Source organism: Schistocerca americana, chromosome 2 (assembly GCF_021461395.2).
Source record: "Schistocerca americana isolate TAMUIC-IGC-003095 chromosome 2, iqSchAmer2.1, whole genome shotgun sequence".
Taxonomy (NCBI): domain Eukaryota; kingdom Metazoa; phylum Arthropoda; class Insecta; order Orthoptera; family Acrididae; genus Schistocerca; species Schistocerca americana.
This window is the reverse complement of record NC_060120.1, coordinates 607,720,695-607,743,736: the sequence shown is the minus strand read 5'-3', so window position 1 is coordinate 607,743,736 and position 23,042 is coordinate 607,720,695. Positions and strand designations below refer to the sequence as shown.

Genomic DNA, 23,042 nt, shown 5'->3' with positions numbered 1-23,042 from the left:
GATATTGGTTTAAGTCGTATCCTGGTACGATTTTACATAGGCTTAACAAAGGACAGATTCCGTTGTAAAACATGTTTTATAAACACACTATACTGAAACGAGTAAAAAAGACGAAAATGTAACACAGGAAATACAGAAGCAGTATGCTGTAAAGATCCTGCTGGTAGCACAATAAGAAATGAGAAATCGCCATTGTTACACATTTGAGATTATCCCAATTCAGTCTATATTAATGGCATTTATGTAAATTAACAATAAAATTGTTTGAAAAGCTGCAGATAGAGAATTGAATATTCGTGCAGGTCTGTAAGTACCATCTACACCAGCGTGGCTAAGAATATGTGAGAGGGCACGGGCCGGACCCGAGTGCCAAAGCGTTTAGCCTGACTGCACATTTCCCCCACCACCACGCCACGCTGTCCGAGCGTTAGGGGCTGGGGGGGGGGGGGGGGGGGGGACGGAAAACAGTGAACGTGCCACATTTAAATGGCAGTGCAGTCGCTCTGCATACCACTTGGTTGTATGTTTCACAATTCTCAACACAGATCACAAACAAAAGAAATTCTTAGTATTATTTAACTATTTTTGCCACACTGAAGACATAATTTTTATCTGGTACAGATTGTCGGTATACGGACAGATGCAGGCAATTTCACAGATTTTTACACTCAAGGTGCCACATAATCGTGAGTTATTTAGTTTCATAATAAAAAAAGAGTTTCAGACAAATTTGTCGAGTGAAATATTGTAACACTTTTGCGGCCTCGTTAAGAAGATGTGTAATTCTAAGTGAGTATAGCAATGCAGACTCCCTGAACAGCTTTCGTGTAAAAAGATTTATTCCTTAAAACTGGAATTATCTGAAAGGTCAGTCAGTTACGTATGCAGAAGCACAGGGGTGCTTTCATCTGATATGGCAAATGGTCTTGGAAACAGCTCTTAAACGGGTGTAAGATTGGTAGTGTCCTCGAAACCTTTAGAAAATTATCCTTGTAAATCTTTCAAGGCCACAATGAATTCTTCAAACCTCCCGTTTTTTTTTTAACATCAGTGAGCTTAGGGAACTGGACTGTTATTGGTCAGAATTTATCCCACAACGCCATTTTCTTTTTAAATGCATCCCTATCAAATCAGAAATAAGTTGTTTCTCACCTTGCGGTGACTTACTGTGGGTAAGTCAATGTCAACTTAAAATACGAGGTCTTCAATCCATTCCAGATGTTCTAATTTTCGTCCTGAGCTCCTTTTTTCTTCATAAATTCGACAATAGCGAGTCTCAAATCGAAAAATTGTTGCAGACATGGCCCTTGACTTAACAATCGTATTTTGCTGCAATATACAGGGTGTATCAAAAAGAATCATCTGACTTGGCACGTCTGTATTTCTGAAACTAATAAATATATACAATGAATTTTGTTTTTTGACGAACGGGAAACACAAAAAAATTTTTCATATCTTTTCATAAGTGTTCAATATGGCCAGCTTCAAAGAAAAATGGTCCATACATCTTTTCCCGTGAAACTGCGCAAAACGCATTAAATTTTGGAGTGTCTCTCGCACGTTGTACAACTTCACGTGGTTGTACTGTACCCCATATTCTCACGTTAGACGGTTCACCTTTCCATTCAAATGGAATATTTTCTCGTCACTAAACACTAAGCGTGGAAGAAAACTGTCATCCGCCATCTTGCCAAGAACGGAATTACAGAACTCTATACGTTGTTGTTTGTCACCTTCATGAAGAGCGTGCACTAGCTGACATTTGTATGGTTTCATGTGTAAACGTCGACGCAACACACGACAGACGGACATCGGGGCATGTTGAGCTGTCGAGCTGCACGGCGAACGGATTTCTGCGGATTCCTAGTGAAACTATGGCGGATGCGTTCGACGTCTGTGTCACACACTCGAGGACGGCCCGGCGATTTGCCTTTACACAAACAACTTATTTCTCAAAACTGTTCATGCCATCGTTTAATGCTCTGCGCTGTAGGAGGATCTACGCCACACCTAGTACGAAAGTCATGCTGAACAGTTATCACTGACTGGCACTGCGCAAAACGTAGAAAGCAAAATGCTTTCTGTTGTCCCGGCACCATTTTTACTAGAACCGAAGTGGGCGCAGTCTGCTGCTACCTAGCGGGAACCATGTAAAACTCAAGAGTTTGTTCTTTCCAACAGTACGTTGTTCACGCACGTATCTCAAATAACACAATGATCATGATGTTTTAAAATTGGATCAATCTTTTTGATACGCTCTGTATTGCGGCTCTATATTCTTCGTTCAGTTCCATCGAAAAGTGTTGCATCATACAATAGAATAATGCGTGCGACTTCAGGAATTTTACTGTTGATCCCACCAGTTTCTTTACTTGCTGCATGCCTGAAAATTTAGCCGTACGTGCTTCTTGATGTACTGAATAATGAATCCTGTCGGTCGTCGTAGTTTTTGCTCTTTCAGTGTCAACTAAATCTTTAAATACTTCCTGTATTGTATTGTAATATCGTTTCATAGTAGATGTGCAGTACCTGTCGCTTATGTGACTGCTTAATATATAGTAAAAACTCTCATCCCTCTCCTCTGTCATTCCCATTCATTTTTAAAGGCTCATGACGGTAGATAGCTACAGTGCCTCTTTCTGTGCAAATATCCATTGAACCCGTGAACGTCCTTCACACCGCGAACAAATAGCGAGGGGTAAACAGCGCTGACACACTATTCTGTCGAACTGAAGAGTTGTGCCGACCAAAAAATGCCACACAGTAGTACTAAATGAAATGTCGCACTGTGCCGAATACTTCCGGGAAGGTAACGAGCAAAGCCGAGGCAGGCCGAGCGAGCCGTGGCCGGCCCGCGTGAAGTTGAGGCACGCCCTGATCTAGACGGAACAAGAGACCAATTTTCGAGAATAGCATTCAGGCATTACAGCCATACTTGTAGTTACACTAGTATTCAGACGCATACACACAGGAGGTACACATAGTGACCTGAATTTAGAGGCTGAGCGTTCCATATTCTGCTGAGTAGGCCGTGGGAATATAGTAATTAAATTGAGCTTTGGTCTTCGCCTGTCATTCTCATTACCAAGAGCATTAGATGAACAGTACAGGGAGGTAGATCTTGATGTTACTATATCGTTGGATGCTAACAAGTTTTCGAGGCTGCTTGGGAATTGATGACCAAGAGCCCGAAGATTACTTGCAAGTAAGTTTATGTGATATATGACATTCTAGAAATATGGGATTTGGATCTTCTTCCTCTCCGCAAACACAGAGATGGGCGGCACTTAGGTCGAGCCGATAGAGGTGTTTGTTGAACTTCCAGTGATTAAATTTCGCCCGTGCTATAACCGTCGTTGATGTTTGTGCTTTACTGTACCATGGTACGCTCAGAATCGTGGGATAAATTAGTGCGTATTGACTGCCTTTGATTTTAGATGCCCACGACCATTCATCTTTCCAGTCAGAGGACAACCGCTTTGTCAGCATGAGTATCAAATCCGTGAAAGGGACTTTAATAGCTGAATGCAGAGATACCTACTTTGCTAGGGTGTCTAATGGTTCATTTCCAGGTATCCCAAGAGTGGCTTTTCATCCATACCATCAGAGTGTTGCGACAGTTGTTCTGAACCCGCAACACATTGTCGACAATTGCTGCAACTGTGGGGTTCGTACAACTATTATGATAGTTACTAATCAATTGTAGGGTTGAAGTACTATCAGAGTGTGTGCTGTGATCGTCTGTGCAAATAGTAGGGCTTCCTAAATGGCAGTAAGCTCGGCTGCCTTAAAAGCGGAATGTGTCTCTGCGTACTCAGTAAACACTCCCAGCGCCTTCTGTATACACTACGCACGCATCGCGTTAGTGAGACAGGAATTCAATTGCTGGTGCGTTATTGGGTAATGTTTTTGAAACGTTAAACTGGACCCGGCGTCAATCTGCAGAGTCGACATTTCGTACGGCCTGTTGTTGTGCGGTAGAAGAGGGCTCTTCCACACCTGGTGCCTTAGTGCCTGCATCCCAGCGGAAGGTACTTCATACCAGTACCAGGCATTGCTTGTCCTACACGGTTCCATTATGGGGCGTAGGAGGAATGCCTGGTATGTTGTCTTCATGTTTCCTTTGCGGAATATTTAACTGAGGTAACAGAATTGTTGCACTATTTACATCGTATACGGGTTCTCTACAATTCACGCGAGCGATATTACCTCTCTTCCTATTACTTGCACTAACGTTCCATTGACATTTCAGTTGCAATATTGTGTGGTATACCAACGTACTGCGATCGTAGCAGTAGCAACATGTATCAAAGTTCCTGTTTGCTCTGTCGCCAGACCGGCATGATATCGACTGCAGTCACTGAGGCAGTACTCCGGAATGAGTCGCACTATCGTGGTGCGAGATCTTCGTAACGGTGCTCGACACTTTCCCAGAAACCTTTCAGCTTAACGGAGGCCCCCATTTGCCTTCTGTTCTGCTGATCTCACCTGTTAGTTCCATTTTATATTGGTTCATAATTTTATTTCTACTGGTAGCCAAGGAAGCGATGTCCCCCTACATGCTGTATCAGCACTGTTGTACAGGGCCATGCGTTGGTGGGAAAAAGACTTACTCGAAGTGACAGGCAGTAAGCTGCGGTTGGCAAAACAACTCCGCGGTGGCGTACCTCCTTCCGGCCACTGACGCAATGTGTAGTAGGTGCTTCTCACTCGACTTCGGATAGGGCGGGATCCACTGAGCGTGGCTACCTGCTGCGGCGGGATGACCCTCGGAACATGTGGTGCTTGTGCCTGACCTGTCCTTCATTTTAGCATACAATGAGATGAATGCGGAACGACTTTTAAGAGTTTGTGAAACGTCTGACTTGCTTCCTGAACTGTTAGGGAAAAGGCTGGCTGTAAGCGACGGGCCTGTCACATTTGTTGAATTTCTTTTAACCTGTATTTATAGTTAATTTAAAATTTTAATAAGCCTAGAACATTCTAACATTGACAAAGCTGAAAATTGGACGTTTTTCATGGTTACATATGACCGGATGGATGAATGTGAGCAGAAATGAATGTGAGTCTGGTAGTAATTTTAAGCGAAATTGTATTTTTATGATGTTTTAGTTTTAAGTATGTTAGCTACATTCGTATCGGACTATTTTAGCGGGAGCATCGATAGTTTTTTAAGTAAGGACTCCATCAGGAGCTGCGTGCACCACGACCACCACACCAGAATTAATAAGAACAGGAGGGTCAGCATTAGGCGTTGAAGCAGAAATCTGTATTTCTCTTGCAAATCGATTTCAATCACTGTGTGACCATCATCAGTCATTAAAGCTCTGTGGACTCATTAATACAAGCAGAAAAATTGCAGTATCTGCACATATTAATGAAGAGTACTTGTCAGACCCAAGGTGCAAATGCAAATTGCATTTGTATCTTTGGTCTGACAAGTACTCTTCATTGATATGTGCAATTTTACTGCTTATATTGATTAGTCCACAGTCCGCCCCCGGTAGCTGAGTGATCAGCGCGACAGACTGTCAATCCAAAGGGCCCGGGTTCGATTCCCGGCTGGGTCGGAGATTTTCTCCGCTCAGGGACTGCGTGTTGTGTTGTCCTAATCATCATCATTTCATCCCCATCGACGCGCAAGTCGCCGAAGTGGCGTCAAATCGAAAGACTTGCACCAGGCGAACGGTCTACCCGACGGGAGGCCTTCGTCACACGACATTTCCATCTTCCAATGAGTCCACAGAGCTTCAATAATAGCATTGATGATGGTCACACAGTGATTGAAATGGATTTGCAATAGAAATGAAGATTTCTACTTCAGCGACTAATGATGATCCTCCTTTTGTTATTGATAACCTTATTCATGATTGCCCTCAACCACGTGCGCGCGCGCGCGCGCACACACACACACACACACACACACACACACACACACAAATGGTTCAAATGGCTCTGAGCACTATAGGACTTAACATCGGTGGTCATCAGTCCCCTAGAACTTAGAACTATTAGAACTACTTAAACCTAACTATCCTAAGTACAGTACACACATCCATGCCCGAGGCAGGATTCGAATCTGCGACCGTAGCGGTCACGCGGTTCCAGACTGTAGCGCCTAGAACCGAACGGCCACACCGGCCGGCTACACACACACACACACACACACACACACACACACACACACACACACACACACACACTCACTCAGACACACATTTAAACGGATTGACAAGTTACATAAGTTTAGCACAAATCTTGTAATGTGACTGTGCTATCGGGTGTTTTCTTTTGTGTAATCGCATTAACTTGAATTAACCACATTTAAGGTAGACTGCCATTAAGTACACCATATCGAAGTACTGCTTAAACTCCGCATAATTCAGCTGAAAAGAACTGTAGACTTGGAGTAATCATTTCATGTCATGTAAACAGCAGCGACTTCACAAATTCACCATCAGAGAAACAACTTAAATTTCTTGACTACGTTGGATCATCAATAAGACCTGGAAGGTGCAAAGGTGGTTGTGACTAGGACAAAAGTAAACGAAGAGGACTCAGTTTTTTTGTAGCCAACATACCGGAAACGTCCAACAATTTAGGCTATTTGACGAGCCTCAAGATTCACACTGAAAAAGTGAATTACTTTTTAGACCAGCTTTATTTATACAAATCTTATAGTCTAAATCGGATTTAGGCACTGCTCGCAAAATAATTTTATCCAGTGAGAAGTTACATTGTAGGCACATGTGGGGACGTTGTGACAAAACTGCACGTGATAGAAAACAACCTGAGGTCAGATATGGATCCAGCGCCCAGAAACCATGTGATTAATTACCGCAAAAAGTAATAAAAATATATTTTCATTGATCTGTGCCATTTAATGGAAAGAATTGTAATTACGAGGTGGTGTATATTGATACAGATGAGTTTCTTGCTCCTTCGTGTGTACCGCATTCTTTCTAACATAATTGAGATCGTTAGTTGAGAACATGATACAGGATGTAACCATTAAATCTGTAACTTGCTTGTTGTCGGGTGGACGTGAAAAAATATTTTTAGCGAATGAGAAGCGAAGTTGTAGACACATGTAGAGGACCTAACATACAAAATAACATAGAATTAGACATTCAGAAAGACACTAGGCGTGGATTTTGTTAAAAACGAGGGTGTTCTGAAATGCATATTATTTCATCTTTAAGTAAAACCCATACCACTATGACACTTGTGAGTGTAAAATTGTGTAATTTTCACGCAATGCAGTAGCAATACCGTTAACATTCAACACTATAGCATAACTCTTGTATCGTATGAATGATAGAAAATGTAACATACAGATAACAAAGGAAGCCAATAGCATCAAACAAATCAGTTTCATTTACTAAGTAGTGAAGAAGAGATTCGGTTTTTCGGATTGCTCGATGCTAAAAAATCCTCAGCCCAAAAGTTATAAACTGGTTCACGTGAGACATCACGTTTATTGTACCCAAAATGCATCCACATATTGACCTCATCTCTCTATGTGCCCCTCATGAACGTAGGGATTCCGTTACTCTTGCAAGCACGTCTGTCCTAGATTTCTATAATAGGCAGTACTTCATGAAAAATTTCGTGTAAATTGATTGTATGGCTAGCCAAGGAGACTTTTTACTCTTTGTACTCCTTGCATCCATCTAATAAATCGCCAATCGCCCAGTGAAAGGCACTGGCCTCCCAGTGCGGTCATTCAGATTCGGATCGCCGTGATTTCCCTAACTCGCTCAAGACGTACACCGATATGGTTCATTTCCAAAGAGTGCATACTTATCCAGCTGAATTTCCACTCTTCGTCGAATGGCCTCGTCATCGACGAGTCTCTGAAGCCAGCACTTCTTTTGTTTGTCTGTAAATCGTGAGTGAAGAACAAATGTTGTTTGATACCAGCTTCTGGGCTGTTGAGTCATTATATTGTCGCCATATTTTGTAACTGTCTTCTTTCTTAAGGTTCTCGGGTGATAAGAATTCATATTTTGCCTTCCTTTAATTGTACTGACTATCAGTGGAGCAGTTATCCAGAATATTTTTCGTAGTATCCACCAAAATTATCCGACTTAAAAGCACTGCTCTTGAAATTTTGAAATGTACAGCGGTGCTGTAGCTTCATTGCACTTCAGTCACATCGTCACTTCCAGTTTCTTGTATTTGCTCTTCTATTGTTTGTTGTTGTGGTCTTCAGTCCTGAGACTGGTTTGATGCAGCTCTCCATGTTACTCTATCCTGTGCAAGCTTCTTCATCTCCCAGTACCTACTGCAGCCTACATCCTTCTGAATCTGCTTAGTGTATTCATCTCTTGGTCTCCCTCTACGATTTTTACCCTCCACGCTGCCCTCCATTACCAAATTTGTGATCCCTTGATGCCTCAGAACATGTCCTACCAACCGATCCCTTCTTCTAATCATGTAGTGCCACAAACTTCTCTTCTCCCCAGTTCTATTCAATACTTCATCATTAGTTATGTGATCTACCCATCTAATCTTCAGCATTCTTTTGTAGCACCACATTTCGAAAGCTTCTATTCGCTTCTTGTATAAACTATTTATCGTCCATGTTTCACTTCCGTACATGGCTACACTCCATACAAATACTTTCAGAAACGACTTCCTGACATTTAAATCAATACTCGATGTTAACAAATTTCTCTTCTTCAGAAACGCTTTCCTTGCCATTGCCAGTCTACATTTTATATCCTCTCTACTCCGACCATCATCAGTTATTTTGCTCCCCAGATAGCAAAACTCCTTTACTACTTTAAGTGTCTCATTTCCTAATCTAATTCCCTCAGCATCACCCGACTTAATTCGACTACATTCCATTATCCTCGTTTTACTTTTGTTGATGTTCATCTTATACCCTCCTTTCAAGACACTGCCCATTCCGTTCAACTGCTCTTCCAAGTCCTTTGCTGTCTCTGACAGAATTACAATGTCATCGGCGAACCTCAAAGTTTTTATTTCTTCTCCATGGATTTTAATTCCTACTCCGAACTTTTCTTTTGTTTCCTTTACTGCTTGCTCAATATACAGATTGAATAACATCGGGGAGAGGCTACAACCCTGTCTCACTCCCTTCCCAACCACTGCTTCCCTTTCGTGTCCCTCGACTCTTATAACTGCCATCTGGTTTATGTACAAATTGTAAATAGCCTTTCGCTCCCTGTATTTTACCCCTGCCACCGTCAGACTTTGAAAGAGAGTATTCCAGTCAACATTGTCGAAAGCTTTCTGTAAGTCTACAAATGCTAGAAACGTAAGTTTGCCTTTCCTTAATCTTCCTTCTAAGATAAGTCGTAGGGCCAGTATTGCCTCACGTGTTCCAACATTTCTACGGAATCCAAATTGATCTTCACCGAGGTCACCTTCTACCAGTTTTTCCATTCGTCTGTAAATAATTCGCGTTGGTATTTTGCAGCTGTGACTTATTAAACTGACTGTTCGGTAATTTTCACATCTGTCAAGACCTGCTTTCTTTGGGATTGGAATTATTATATTCTTCTTGAAGTCTGAGGGAATTTCGCCTGTCTCATACATCTTGCTCACCAGATGGTAGAGTTTTGTCAGGACTGGCTCTCCCAAGGCCGTCAGTAGTTCTAATGGAATGTTGTCTACTCCCGGGGCCTTGTTTCGACTCAGGTCTTTCAGTGCTCTGTCAAACTCTTCCCGCAGTATCATATCTCCCATTTCATCTTCATCTACCTCCTCTTCCATTTCCATAATATTGTCCTCAAGAACATTGCCCCTGTGTAGACCCTCTATATACTCCTCCCACCTTTCTGCTTTCCCTTCTTTGCTTGGAACTGGGTTTCGATCTGAGCTCTTGATATTCATGCAAGTGGTTCTCTTTTCTTCAAAAGTCTCTTTAATTTTCCTGTAGGCAGTATCTATCTTACCCCTCGTGAAATAAGCCTCTACATCCTTACATTTGTCCTCTAGCCATCCCTGCTTAGCCATTTTGCACTTCCTGTCGATATCATTTTTGAGACGTGTGTATTCCTTTTCGCCTGCTTCATATACTGCATTTTTATATTTTCTCCTTTCATCAATTAAATTCAGTATCTCTTCTGTTACTCAAGGATTTCTACTAGCCCTTGTCTTTTTACCTACTTGATCGTCTGCTGTCTTCACTATTTCATCCCTCAAAGCTACCCATTCTTCTTCTACTGTATTTCTTTCCCCCATTCCTGTCAATTGTTCCCTTCAGCTGCCCCTGAAACTCTGTACAACCTCTGGTTTAGTCAATTTATCCAGGTCCCATCTTCTTAAATTCCCACCTTTTTGCAGTTTCTTCAGTTTTAATCTACAGGTCATAACCAATAGATTGTGGTCAGAGTCCACTTCTGCCCCTGGAAATGTCTTACAATTTAAAACCTGGTTCCTAAATCTCTGTCTTACCATTATGTCATCTATCTGAAACCTTCTAGTGCTCTTCTTTATGAAATATTAATATCTTCCTTAAAAATAAGAAAGTTGGTAGGCGTGTCTACATCTGAAAGATGACGTCTATTCAAATTTCGCGCCAGTCGCATAAGATGCAAATCAGGTTTGCTTGAGATACACGCTGTAACGGTCGTGAGTGTTACTTACCTTTGAGATTGGACAGGGTGAGTTGATGCTAGTAAAGAATGCCTTTAAGGTGACAAACATGCCAATACCGACGCCTCCCTGAGTTTGAACGATGTCGTGTAGTAAGGCTATGAGAATCTGTGTGTTTGATCTGCGATACTGCAGAAAGATTTGGCACGAATGTAGCCATCGTACGCGATAGTGGCAGCGGTGGTCACGGGAATGCACGGTCGCAAGAGGACCAGGCTCCGGACGGCAACGTGGCACTACCGAGAGGAGGACCAGCGTGTTTGGCGTATGACTCTGGCGCATGGTACTGCATTTGCAGCAGCAATTTGAGACAGTTGACACCACAGTGATACAACGAACTATGGACTGACGTCCTGTAGCGTGTATTCCACTGACCCCATACCGCCGCCATTTACGACTTAAGTGGTATCAAGTGAGAGCTCGTTGAAGGACAGGCTGGAGGTCCGTTGTGTTTACTGATGAAAGCTGGTTCTGCCTCGCTGCCAATGATGGCTGTGTGTTGGTTAGGAGGCGGTCAGTTGAGGGCCTGCGAACAATCTGTCTGCTTGCTAGAGACACTGAGCCTACACGTGGAGTTATGATGTTGGCGGAGATTTTTTATGACAGTAGGAGCTCTCTTGTGGTTATTCCACGCACCCTGACTGCAAATTTCTGTGTTAATCTGGTGATTCGACCTGTTGTACTGCCAGTCATGAACAGTATTCCAAGGGGTGCTTTCCAACAGTATAATGCTCGGCCACATATCGCTGTTGTAACCCAGCATTCTGTACAGAGTGTCGATGTATTGCTTTGGTCTGCTCGATCACCAGGTCTGTTCTCAGTCGAGCACATATGGGACGTGATCGAGCGAAACTCCAGCGTGATCCACAAACAGCATTAACCGTCCCTGTGTTGACTGAGCAAGTGCAACAGTCATGGAAGTCCAACCCACAAACTGATATCCGGCAGCTACAACGCAGTTCATGCACGTTTGCGTGCTTGCATTCAAGATTCTGTCGGCTACCCCGCTTATTAATGTACCAGTATTTCACATTTGCAGTGGCTTATCTCGCGCTTAATTAATCTGCGGTCTTGTCCTGTTAATCACTTAAATATATTACCTAGGCAAATGTATTCCCGAATTTCGTTACTCTTCATTAATTATTTTTTGGTATTACGGTTTTATTTCCATCGGGGTATTTTCTGCTACAGTGAAAGACTGGTGTTACAGATTTTCAGCACAGATTTGGGACACTACGTACTTCTGTTGATTGCAGATATTTACTCTGTATCTCTGTTTGACGAGAGTGAAGTCGGTATCGTACAAACCACGCCGTAGATAAGTCAGCTTGAGATATGTTAGCAAAGATCTGAATTCTGAGACAAAAAGTTAGCTTCCACCTTTTTGTCCTTGGAAATTTCTAAAAGATATCAAGAGGTGTAAATAAGCACAAAAATTACTGTAGGAAACGCTTACAAACGTACATATTTCTGGAAAGTTGATTAATATGTTGCGTCAGCTCTTTCACAATATCCTTTTTCATTCGCTTAATTACATTTCTAACCACATATTCATCTTTATGGCTTCAGTTCGTTATTAAGGCCCGTCATTGCGATGTTAAATCTATGGAAACGCGTTATGCGTTGAATGATGTATTGTTTAGTCGTATACAGCAGCGCAGCTTCACTTCAAACATAGCAGACGGCTCTCTTATATACACAGAATGTAAAGAAATTTGTGATCAATTTATACCAAGACAGCGTCTGTAGTGTATGAAAGCGAAATAACTTAAAGATATCATTCACGACGAAACTGCACACCATTCATAAATATGTGATCCAGTCGCATTGACATAGCAGTGAAGCTTTCGTCGGTAAAAAACTGAAGCCATAATGATGAAATCGTATTTCGAAATGCGCGTTAACAAGTGAAGTACGCTATTGTAAAACAGCAGACGAAATGTGCCATTCATTATTTTGTTTCTCACTGTCTCAGAGTTCCAAGATCAAGTACTGTAAAAAAAGGAAATTCTTCTAGTTAAAGTAGAGTCTGAAGATAATTGTATTGTCAGCGTCGTTAAATCAAACGATATACCCGTCAGAAACCTTTCGAATAACCTCTTAATAAGTGTTCATATTCCCGGCGGGGTCAGGGATTTTCTCTGCCTCGTGATGGCTGGGTGTTGTGTGACGTCCTTAGGTTAGTTAGGTTTAACTAGTTCTAAGTTCTAGGGGACTAATGACCTCAGAAGTTGAGTCCCATAGTGCTCAGAGCCATTTGAACCAAGTGTTCATATTGTTTCAGTGTCTACAGAAATCTTTTTTACACCTTTTTAGTGTGTGTAGTTGTAAATATTTTTTCTAATTTTATCATTTGTCGGTTCCATTGTTGCGAACAGAGGGTTTTTCTTTCCTCAAACAAATGTTTAGAAAATTTAGAAGGACTTTTACGAACACTAGAAATCCGGCCGCGGTGGCCGTGCGGTTCTAGGCGCTGCAGTCCGGAACCGCGGGACTGCTACGGTCGCAGGTTCGAATCCTGCCTCGGGCATGGATGTTAGTTAGGTTTAAGTAGTTCTAAGTTCTAGGGGACTGATGACCTAAGATGTTAAGTTCCATAGTGCTCAGAGCCATTTGAACCATTTTTTGAACACTAGAAAACTTTCTCTCACAACACGAGCAGCCTTACGCACACACTAACGGTATGCAGTCTTGTGTATGTTGATATCTCAGACCAATTGTGCTCTTGGTGGTAATTCATTTTAAAATCATATCTGGCTCTAGCATTTCTGATCCGTGTCAGCGCCTGTTTCGTAGTTTTAAGGCTTTTCTCGTATACATTAATGTAACTAAGCTTCGCCTCGCTGGATTAGCCGAGCGATCTAAGGCGCTGCAGTCATGGGCTGTGCGGCTGGTCCCTCGGGCATGGGTGTGTGTGTTTGTCCTTAGGATAATTTAGGTTAAGTAGTGTGTAAGCTTAGGGACTGATGACCTTAGCAGTTAAGTCCCATAAGATTTCACACACATTTGAACATTTTTTTAACTAAGCTCCCTTTTGTTCACGCGTTGTTGACTTGCTGCTTTCTTTGCCACGTTAGCTTTCCGCACAATATTTTGCGTTACGGATTGTCCAAACGAAATTTTTGGCAATAAAATATGAAGACCAAGGGTTGATGATTTTCAGAACTTAAATCATTTCAACTGTCGAATTAACTTGTGTTATATTCATACGAATGCTTTCTTTTTCTGGGGCGCTGTAGTGGGACCTGGTCTTGGAGTGTAATTGTCCAAAGTGCTTCTATAAGCGCATGTAAATTACAGGCCTACGGCGACGCTTGTAGACGGAGCGGAGGGTTTCTTTTTGTTTGTTTTGTTACGCATCTTTCAATAAAGGTGGAAATTAAATTCGTCATTTTAGTCTGTGAAAGCCTGAAGCTCATTGAAATATTTGTAGCACTCTTGTACCGCAAATCACTACGCCATCAGACATTCTTTACGGTCATCTTGTACTCGAACTATATCAGCACTTCTTGTACATAGGTGTTTATGGTAGGAAACATTATCTTTTTACCTTAAGTGGACATTATGTAATAAGAAGCTAATTTTTAGCTAGCTGTATCAGTCACATCCACAAAGGAGATAGGAAAGTGTATCCCTGAGATATCTTATGCGTTAACACCCATTCATTCCATCTGTCAGTTGTGTACTTCTACTGCTGTTCAAAGTAGCATTTGGCGAATTGCGTGGAACAATGTTCGGGCGATTTCTAAGCCAACGTTAATGCTTTTGATGAGTACCTTTCAGTTGTGTAGTTCAGATGGGAATGTAAGAGGCTTAACCGGCGACATTCCTACAGGAATAAATGGTTCACGACGAAGTACAGCAGCTTCATTCTTGTGCACTATTTCTTCGTGATTTATTTCCCTCTTTATGTGAAAAATTCTATTATTAAGACATAATAATTTAATCAGTATTTTGCATGAAGAAAGACTCTATAAAATTTAGTTTATTTTAGGGCACCGAGTGGCACAGAGAACATCAGCTTAATCTGCTTATTCAACTCATGTTAATATGTGATCGTAACTATTCTGTCTTTAAGGACAGCTCTCAGTTCACTTATCTCGGTGGTCAGGAGACTGCGCCAAACGTGATTGCATAAGCGTTTCATATTTGTAATATCGTGATGCATTAGGCGTTTGCGGAAGTCCATTTCAAAAACAGACCCGCGTTTCGGCTAGTAGAATCTCAGCGCATCGTCTCTTGCTCTTTGCAGATAGTCTTCATAAACCATTTAGAGCTGGCATAAAACTTTATTCGCAGCCACAGCCAGTGAGCAGTATGTACTCATTACGATAAGGAGTGAACACTGTGCTGGCGGTCTTCAGGTAGCGGACAACTTGTGGAAGATCGGAACACACGGTTCGTTCGTCACCGGTTCACCATGACAGTGATACATATCCAACCACAATGTCGGAAAAAGAAATAATGATGCTTTGGCATCAGGCTCCAAAGCTGGTAAGGGAGTAGCTAAATATCCAGTTCATAACGACAGATTAAAGGCATTATGCTACACTGAAGACCAAAGAAACTGGTACACTTGCCTGATATCGTGTAGAGCCCCCACGAGCGCGGAGAAGTGGCGCAACACGACGTGGCATGAATTCAACTGCTGTCTGAAGTAGTGCTGGAGGGGATCGACGCCGTAAATCCTGCGGGCTGTCTAAATCCGTAAGAGTACGAGGGGATGGAGATCTCTTCTGAATAGCACGTTGCAAGGCTTCCCAGATATTATCAATAATGTTCATATTTTGGGAATTTGGTGGCCAGCGGAAGTGTTTAAACTCAGAAAAGTACTCCTGGAGCCACACTCTAACAACTTTGGACGTATGGTGTGTCGCATTGTCCTGCTGGAATTGCCCAAGTACGTCGGAATGCACAATGGACATGAATGGATGATGGTGATCAGACAGGATGCTTACATACGTGACCTGTGAGAGTCGTATCTATGCGTATCTGGGGTCCCATATCACTTCAGCTGCACACGCCCCACACCATTACGGAGCTTCCACCAGCTTGATGATGATGATGATGATTAGTGTTTTAGGGCGCACAACAGCGAGGTTATCAGCGCCTGTCCACCAGCTTGAACAGTCCCCTGCTGACATACAGGGTCCATGGATTCATGAGGTTGTCTCCATACCGCACGCGTCCATCCGCTCGATACAATTTGACACGAGACTCATTAGACCAGGAAACATGTTTCCAATCATCAACAGTCAAATATCGGTATTGATGGGCTCAGGCCAGGCGTACAGCCTTGTGTCGTGCAGTCATCAAGGGTACACGAGTGGGCCTTCGGCTCCGAAAGTCCATATCGATGATGTTTCGTTGAATTGTTCGCACGTTGACACTTGCTGGTGGCCCATCATTGAAATGTGCATCATTTTGCGGAAGAGTTGCACTTCCGTCACGCTGAACGAAACTCTTCAACCGTCGTTGACCCCGTTCTTGCAGGATCTTTTTCCGACCGCAGCGATGTCGGAGATTTGATGTTTTCCCAGATTCTTGATAAGCACAATACACTCCTGAAATGCTAGTACGGGAAAATCCCCACTTGATCGCTACGTCGGAGGTGCTGTGTCCCATCGCTCGTGCGCCGACTATGACACCAAGTTCAAACTCACTTAAGTGTTGATAACATGCCATTGTAGCAGCAGTAACTGATGTAACAACTGTGCCAGACACTTGTCTTACATAGGCGTTGCCGACCGCAGCGCCATATTCTGCCTGTTTACATATCTCTGAACTTGAATACGCATCTCTATACCGGTTTCTTGGGCGCTTCAGTGTAGTTCAGTTGAAAAGTGATAGAGACTAGATTCTGCCATTGAATCGTTATTGAAACGATACTGACTTCCGTCTAAAGTGATTTATTTGAATCACGGAAGCTATCGGTATGTCTGGCTCAGTTATAACTAAAAAACGGCAATATTTAATATAGTGTTACAATGTTCGTATATAAATTTACCTTTTTTTCCAATCTCTTTTAGCAGAGCCAGGTAAACATTGGAACTGCGTAACTATGGTGTACCTTACAGCGCCGAAATTGTGATTAAGGTTGGAGTTTTTGGGTTATTGAATGGAGAAAATGTTTTATAGCACGTAGTTTTTGATAGATGTTTGCTACATTGTGACGTACGTTAAAACGTCCATACGTAATCATTGCGTTACGTGCTCCCTTGTTCTGTCATTGTGTTTGAAAGTGACCCACCGAACGTGTCGTTCGTAGCGGAGCGATAAAGGAGACTAATACAGTTGCGCTGGAACTATGTACTTGTTCCGGCAGTCAGCAATACACTTGTGGTATCGTGCAATGGATCCAGTGGAAAATCAGGTACTTAATGAAGACTCCATTAGAGTGGAACATGATTTTTCTGCGTGCTTCGAAGACTTTATCACTATTCTCTCCGACGCTAGAGTAGAAATGAAATGGGACCGGGTATTCACCAACGGAGTGAGAAAAAATGATTTGCTCGTAAACTGGTTTTTAACGTTGATGTTCGGTGTATATTTCCGATGTCGGCGACGTACCGTGTTTTACCGAACCATTTGGAGTGATAATGTAAGACAAAAGACTCATGTTCGAGAAGAGTTTCGGGTGTCCACGCTGCGAACCTGAATGGCGTTAACCGTGAAGTTGGAAACCGAACTACAGTCATCCTGAGTATATTATTAACTACAGCGTCTGTGTTACCGCTCCAATTTCATTACAAACGGCTACAATTGATTGCGAGTGTATTCTAATTTCATGTGCCCGTTCTATATGCACTAAGTGTTATTCCACTATCACAGCTTTGTCCATTTAGTGAACATTACCTTACGTGCCACGAGACACATTTACCGACCGAACATTATTTCTTTCCATGCCGGTCATGAATGGGTCGTAGATAGAGTGAGTGTGTATATGCGTTATGTCCCAACTATTACCAGTGTAAGTGTATCTTGGTAATATGCGGGAGTGCGATATATCATGGACTGGAGAGCTTTCTTTGCTTCCGCTCTAAAAGGCACTTCTTACAATACTCTAAGTCGTTTTTCCCAAGATACTAGACGTCTTTCATCACGTGAGTGCCCTTTGAGCGGCTTCAACAATTCTGTTGCCATCTTTCGCGAGACAGACGGGTGAGTGACCGTTTCCGCTGTCTTAAAGGGTGTGCGATCGATGCTTCCTGTTAGTCGAATGTGTGGCGTGGATCTCACATGTTTCAGCAGTAACCCAGTGCATATCGTAATAGTGTTCGGTAGACTTTCTCTTTGGTAGACAACCTACGTTTTCCATGTAACCTAGCAATAAAACGAAGCCTGATATTTGCGTCACGCACAACCGAATGTGTGATGATTCCCCGGAATATATATTCACATTTTAATTGTCAGTTGTTCATGTAACTCGACTGATTCTAGGTTTAGATGACTGATTGTACAGTAAAAGGCCTACTGCATTTTTACATTTGGTGAAGTGCAAATTTGTTTGCCGGTAGCCGGCCGAAGTGGCCGTGCGGTTAAAGGCGCTGCAGTCTGGAACCGCAAGATCGCTACGGTCGCAGGTTCGAATCCTGCCTCGGGCATGATTGTTTGTGATGTCCTTAGGTTAGTTAGGTTTAACTAGTTCTAAGTTCTAGGGGACTAATGACCTCAGCAGTTGAGTCACATAGTGCTCAGAGCCATTTTTGTTTGCCGGTCTTTATACCAGGCATAATGTTATCAAGATTTAGCAATATTTTACAACATTATTGTTGGTTAATGCTGTGACTTGGCAAGACAGCCAAGCCACTAGGAGAGGAAGCCGAAAGGCACGCGTTTAAGCTCACGCAGGCTGGCGTGAGGTCTGGAACAGGTAAAGTAATTATACTATCAAGAAAAGTACGTAGCTGCTGGAATACTTAACTTTAATCCATAATTGGTGAACATCGCTCTGACGGTACATGCATCACAAGATAAATAGCAAATGATAATGGCGCCTTGCTAGGTCGTAGCAAATGACGTAGCTGAAGGCTATGCTAACTATCGTCTCGGCTAATGAGAGCGTAATTTGTCAGTGAACCATCACTAGCAAAGTCGGCTGTACAACTGGGGCGAGTGCTAGGAAGTCTCTCTAGACCTGCCGTGTGGCGGCGCTCGGTCTGCAATCACTGATAGTGGCGACACGCGGGTCCGACGTATACCAACGGACCGCGGCCGATTTAAAGGCTACCACCTAGCAAGTGTGGTGTCTGGCGGTGACACCACAGTTAATAGAGTCATCTATGAAAAATCTACTATTATCACACACGTTCTGGTAAGTCAGTAATTGGCAGATAATGACGCTATTATGCTTTGCCGGGGCATTCTCGATATTATTAGTGTATCTGTGAAGGAGCCTAATATGGGAATACGTGCAGCATTCCTATCGTCAAGACCAATCTAGCCGCAACATCAAGGTGACCCTAGGTCGCCGATCACCTACGTTGTTAAGAGGAGTAACACATTTTCATTGTTTATTTCAGATATCGGCGCTGCGTCAACAGATCTCCCAAGTGCAGAGAGAACCGCGCGACGGCGCTGCGGAGGTAAGTTAAGTCCAGTTCACAGCAGTCACTAGTGTTTGTGTAAGACCAAAGAAGCGGTGCTGCAAACAAAACGACAATGACACGCTGACTGTGATACTGCAACTACTACTTTTAAGCAAAAGATGTAACATCTCGTGGTTTGATGGCTGCGCGGCAAGAACAGTACAAGTAAAGCTTTACGATATATGGTGTTCATCAGTGACCTATTATTATAATTATACATCTAAGAAAGTACCACATGCTGTACTTAAGAGGTATATGTTACTTGGTCGCTTTGGTGGCGCTGAGTATGCTGACTTACAAGACAGGGAAGTAGCACACATCCAAACAGAAGTCGCGCAGCATCTTCATATGCTACAGTAACTAGCCAAAGATAACTTTTTTGGGAGGTTTTCCATACTTGAACGTGAAAATTTCGGTCAAGGACCTGACTTCCACATCAGAAACACTACACACAAGCAGTTACAATACAAAGAAACCTTTTTTCGTTCGTAAGTGAATCATATGCCTCCATCAACATCACTGTCAAACTAGCTTTGTAGGCAGCAATATTACTCGAACTGGATCCATGCGTTTCGAGAGCAGTGGCCTACCAGTTTTGCTGTTCGTGCATGGGTCACGAACCACTTAAAGTTTCACGGTGTCACTCGTGTCTCTACGTAACTTCCAACCTCCATGGAGTCTATCATCCTGCAGTGTTACTGGAATAGCGCCTCTAGATGATACAGCAGAGAAATCGACTTGATTAATAATTTCAGTAATGTTCATCGCAGCGTATAAACCACAAAAAAGTCTTCTCGGTAAAGCTGGTGTGTAAGTCGAGCACTAATCATCAATTAAAGTACATTTGCAGTTAGAACAAAGTTTTCACACGACCTTCCTCCCATACGATTACTGACGTTTCTGGCATTAGGAATGACATCCGACCTGACATACAAGAAAAATTTGCAAATCCTTGTCGGTCAATTGCCAGTTATTGATTAACCCTCCATTGGAAGAGTCAGGTGCGTAAGAAATGAATGACGATTAAAAGCTTCATATAGAAAACACGTTTCGACATGTTTCCTATCCGTCATCCTCAGATTATCACACGACTGATAAACCGAGCTGATTTCATCGGTGGAATTCACCACAGAAGCCTGCAGTCTGAATGAGGAATGTTCGTACCGGATTAGAGCTTAACAGACACTACGTCGAGTTTAGTTGTTACCTTTTCTTCTACGTTTACTGAGATCATCTTACAAAATGTGTCCTTTTGTTGTTTATTCACAGGTCTGAAATGGGTTGCAAACGGAAGTGTAGAACTGCGCTGTAAGATGTAGTAGCTGAGTTCATTCGCTTCGTATAACCCACACTATCTTGTTATCTTCTATTTATTTCGTGTTAGAAACGATAATTTGAAAGTACAAAAAAATCAAATGCGGTTTCAATAGTTACAAAATAAACATATCCTAAATAACGATGCAAAGCTGTATGGACTTTAGTGTCTGTTTGTAAACAGATCTGCAGCAGTGTCTTGCCAGTGTTATAGCAAGTTGCACGTACCACAATCGAGAGTGCATTGTCTGTTCTCTACTTCCTTGTGCAGTCGCACGCACGAGAGCGCTGGGTCTTGTAGAAAGGCCTGTTTGACTAAGTGGTCTTTTGATCTGCGAAACATTATTCATAGTCAGTCAAAGTGCTTCTACACAGACCACCTGTCTGCTGTCCAGCTGGTTTCTCCTCAGCAGATCTCGTCAACTGGTTTTGTTTTCCCGCAGTGTCGTATATTTTAGTTCTAGGATAAACGCATAGTTTTTGCCAGAATATGCCCAAAGCTGCACAATAACGTAGCCGCCCACCCCGCAGACAGAGCTCCTCTCGTAGTGTATTCCTCGGTTTGTAGTACAATCGATCTCCAGTACCGCATTAGGGATCATACGGGCCTAACACCCGTCGCTTTAGGTTCTATCCTGCCTTCCAGGACAACACAACTTTTAGTCCGATTTGTACCGACAGCTTCAAGAACGATGAGAAAGTTGGCTGTGCGTTCACCGATAAAATGTGTATGAACAACGCTCTCTTCCCACTGTTCCGTATCTAAACGGCGGAATTAGTTGCAGTGCACAGAACTATGAGCTCTCGACATACTTACAAACCTAGCAGGCTGGAAACATACTCACGAAAAATAAATCGCAGCACCAAGGGAGGACTTGTTCGACATGAACGGAAGTTGGAAGTCGTGTTTCTACGTCTTGGTCCGTCAGACTGGAAATGGCGTCAAGCTGCCGTAACGTCTATTCAGATTTCGCGCCAGTAGCATAAGATTGGCGTTAGTAGCGCCACTATGAGGATGCAAATCAGGTTTGCTTCAAATGCACGCTGTAACGGTTGTGAGTGTTAGTTATCTTTGAGACGGAAATTGTGTGTTGATGTTAGTCAGGAACACACTTAACGTAACATAGGCGCCGTTAACAACATTTCACTGAGTTTGAACGAGAGCGTGTGATAGGGCTACGAGGAGCTGGGTGTTCCTTCTGTGATATTGCAGAAAGACTTGGCAGGAATATAGTCACAGCAGACGATTGCTGGCAGTGGTGTCACAAGAATGTACAATCGCAAGACGACCAGGCTACAGATGGCCATGTGACAATACCGAGTCGGAAGACCATCGTGTCGACCATATGGCTCTGGCGCATGGTACTGCATCTGTAGCAGCAATTGGCACCAGCGTCACAACGAACTGTTACAGATCGGTTAGTTTAAGGACAGCTCCGAGCTAGACGCCCTGTAGCGTGCATTCCACTGAGCCCAAACCATCACCATTTGCGACTTCAGTGGTGTGTTTACTTACAAAAGCTGGTTCTGCCTCTGTGCCGGGGACGGCCGTGTGTTGGTTAGGAGGAGGCCAGTTGAGGGCCTGCTACCAACTTATCTGACTGAAACTTCCTGGCAGATTAAAACTGTGTCCCGGACCGAGACTCGAACTCGGTATCTTTGCCTCTTGCGGGCAAGTCCTCTACCAGATCGGTTAGTTTAAGGACAGCACTTGCCCGCGAAAGGCAAAGGTCGCGAGTTCGAGTCTCGGTCCGCCACACAATTTTAATCTGCCAGGAAGTTTCATATCAGCGCACACTCCGCTGCAGAGTGAAAATCTCATTCTGGTAACTTGTCTGAGTACTACACTAGACCTAGGTCTGCAGTTATGTTCTGGGCCACGATTTTTTATGATAGCGGGAGCACTTTTGTGGTTAGCCCACGCACCCTGACTGCAAATTTCTTCTTAATCTGGTGATTTGACCTGTTGAACTGCCAGTCATGAACGGCATTCCAGGGCGTGTTTTCCAACAGGACAACGCTCGCCCATATGCCGCTGTTGTAACCCCACATACTGTACAGTGTGTCGACATGTTGCCTTGGTCTGCTCGATCACCAGATCTGTCTCCAAACGTGCACATATGGGCATGATCGGACGAAATCTCCAGTGTGATCCACAAACAGCTTTAACCGTCCCTGTATTGACCGACCAGGTGCAATAGGCATGGAACTAAATCTAACAAACTGACATCCTGCACGTGTACAACACAATGCATCCACTTTTGTATTCCTGGATAAACACTGGTTATTAATGTACCAGCATTTCACATTTGCAAGAGCTTGTCTCGCGCTTGTGATCTTGCAGTTTTAATCACTTAGATATACAGGGTGTTACAAAAAGGTACGGCCAAACTTTCAGGAAACATTCCTCACACACAAATAAAGAAAATATGTTATGTGGACATGTGTCCGGAAACGCTTACTTTCCATGTTAGAGCTTATTTTATTACTTCTCTTCAAATCACATTAATC

General features: G+C 43.0%; 1 protein-coding gene across 2 annotated transcripts in view; it reads left to right on the top strand.

The window, feature by feature from the left end:
* Positions 1–23,042, top strand: part of LOC124596613 (thyroid receptor-interacting protein 11-like) — a 477,631-nt gene that overhangs the window by 128,462 nt on the left and 326,127 nt on the right. For both annotated transcript variants that reach the window (XM_047135834.1, XM_047135833.1), the window contains exon 3: positions 19,152–19,214. In XM_047135834.1, coding sequence (XP_046991790.1) covers positions 19,152–19,214 — 63 coding nt within the window. The remainder of the gene's footprint in view (positions 1–19,151; positions 19,215–23,042) is intronic.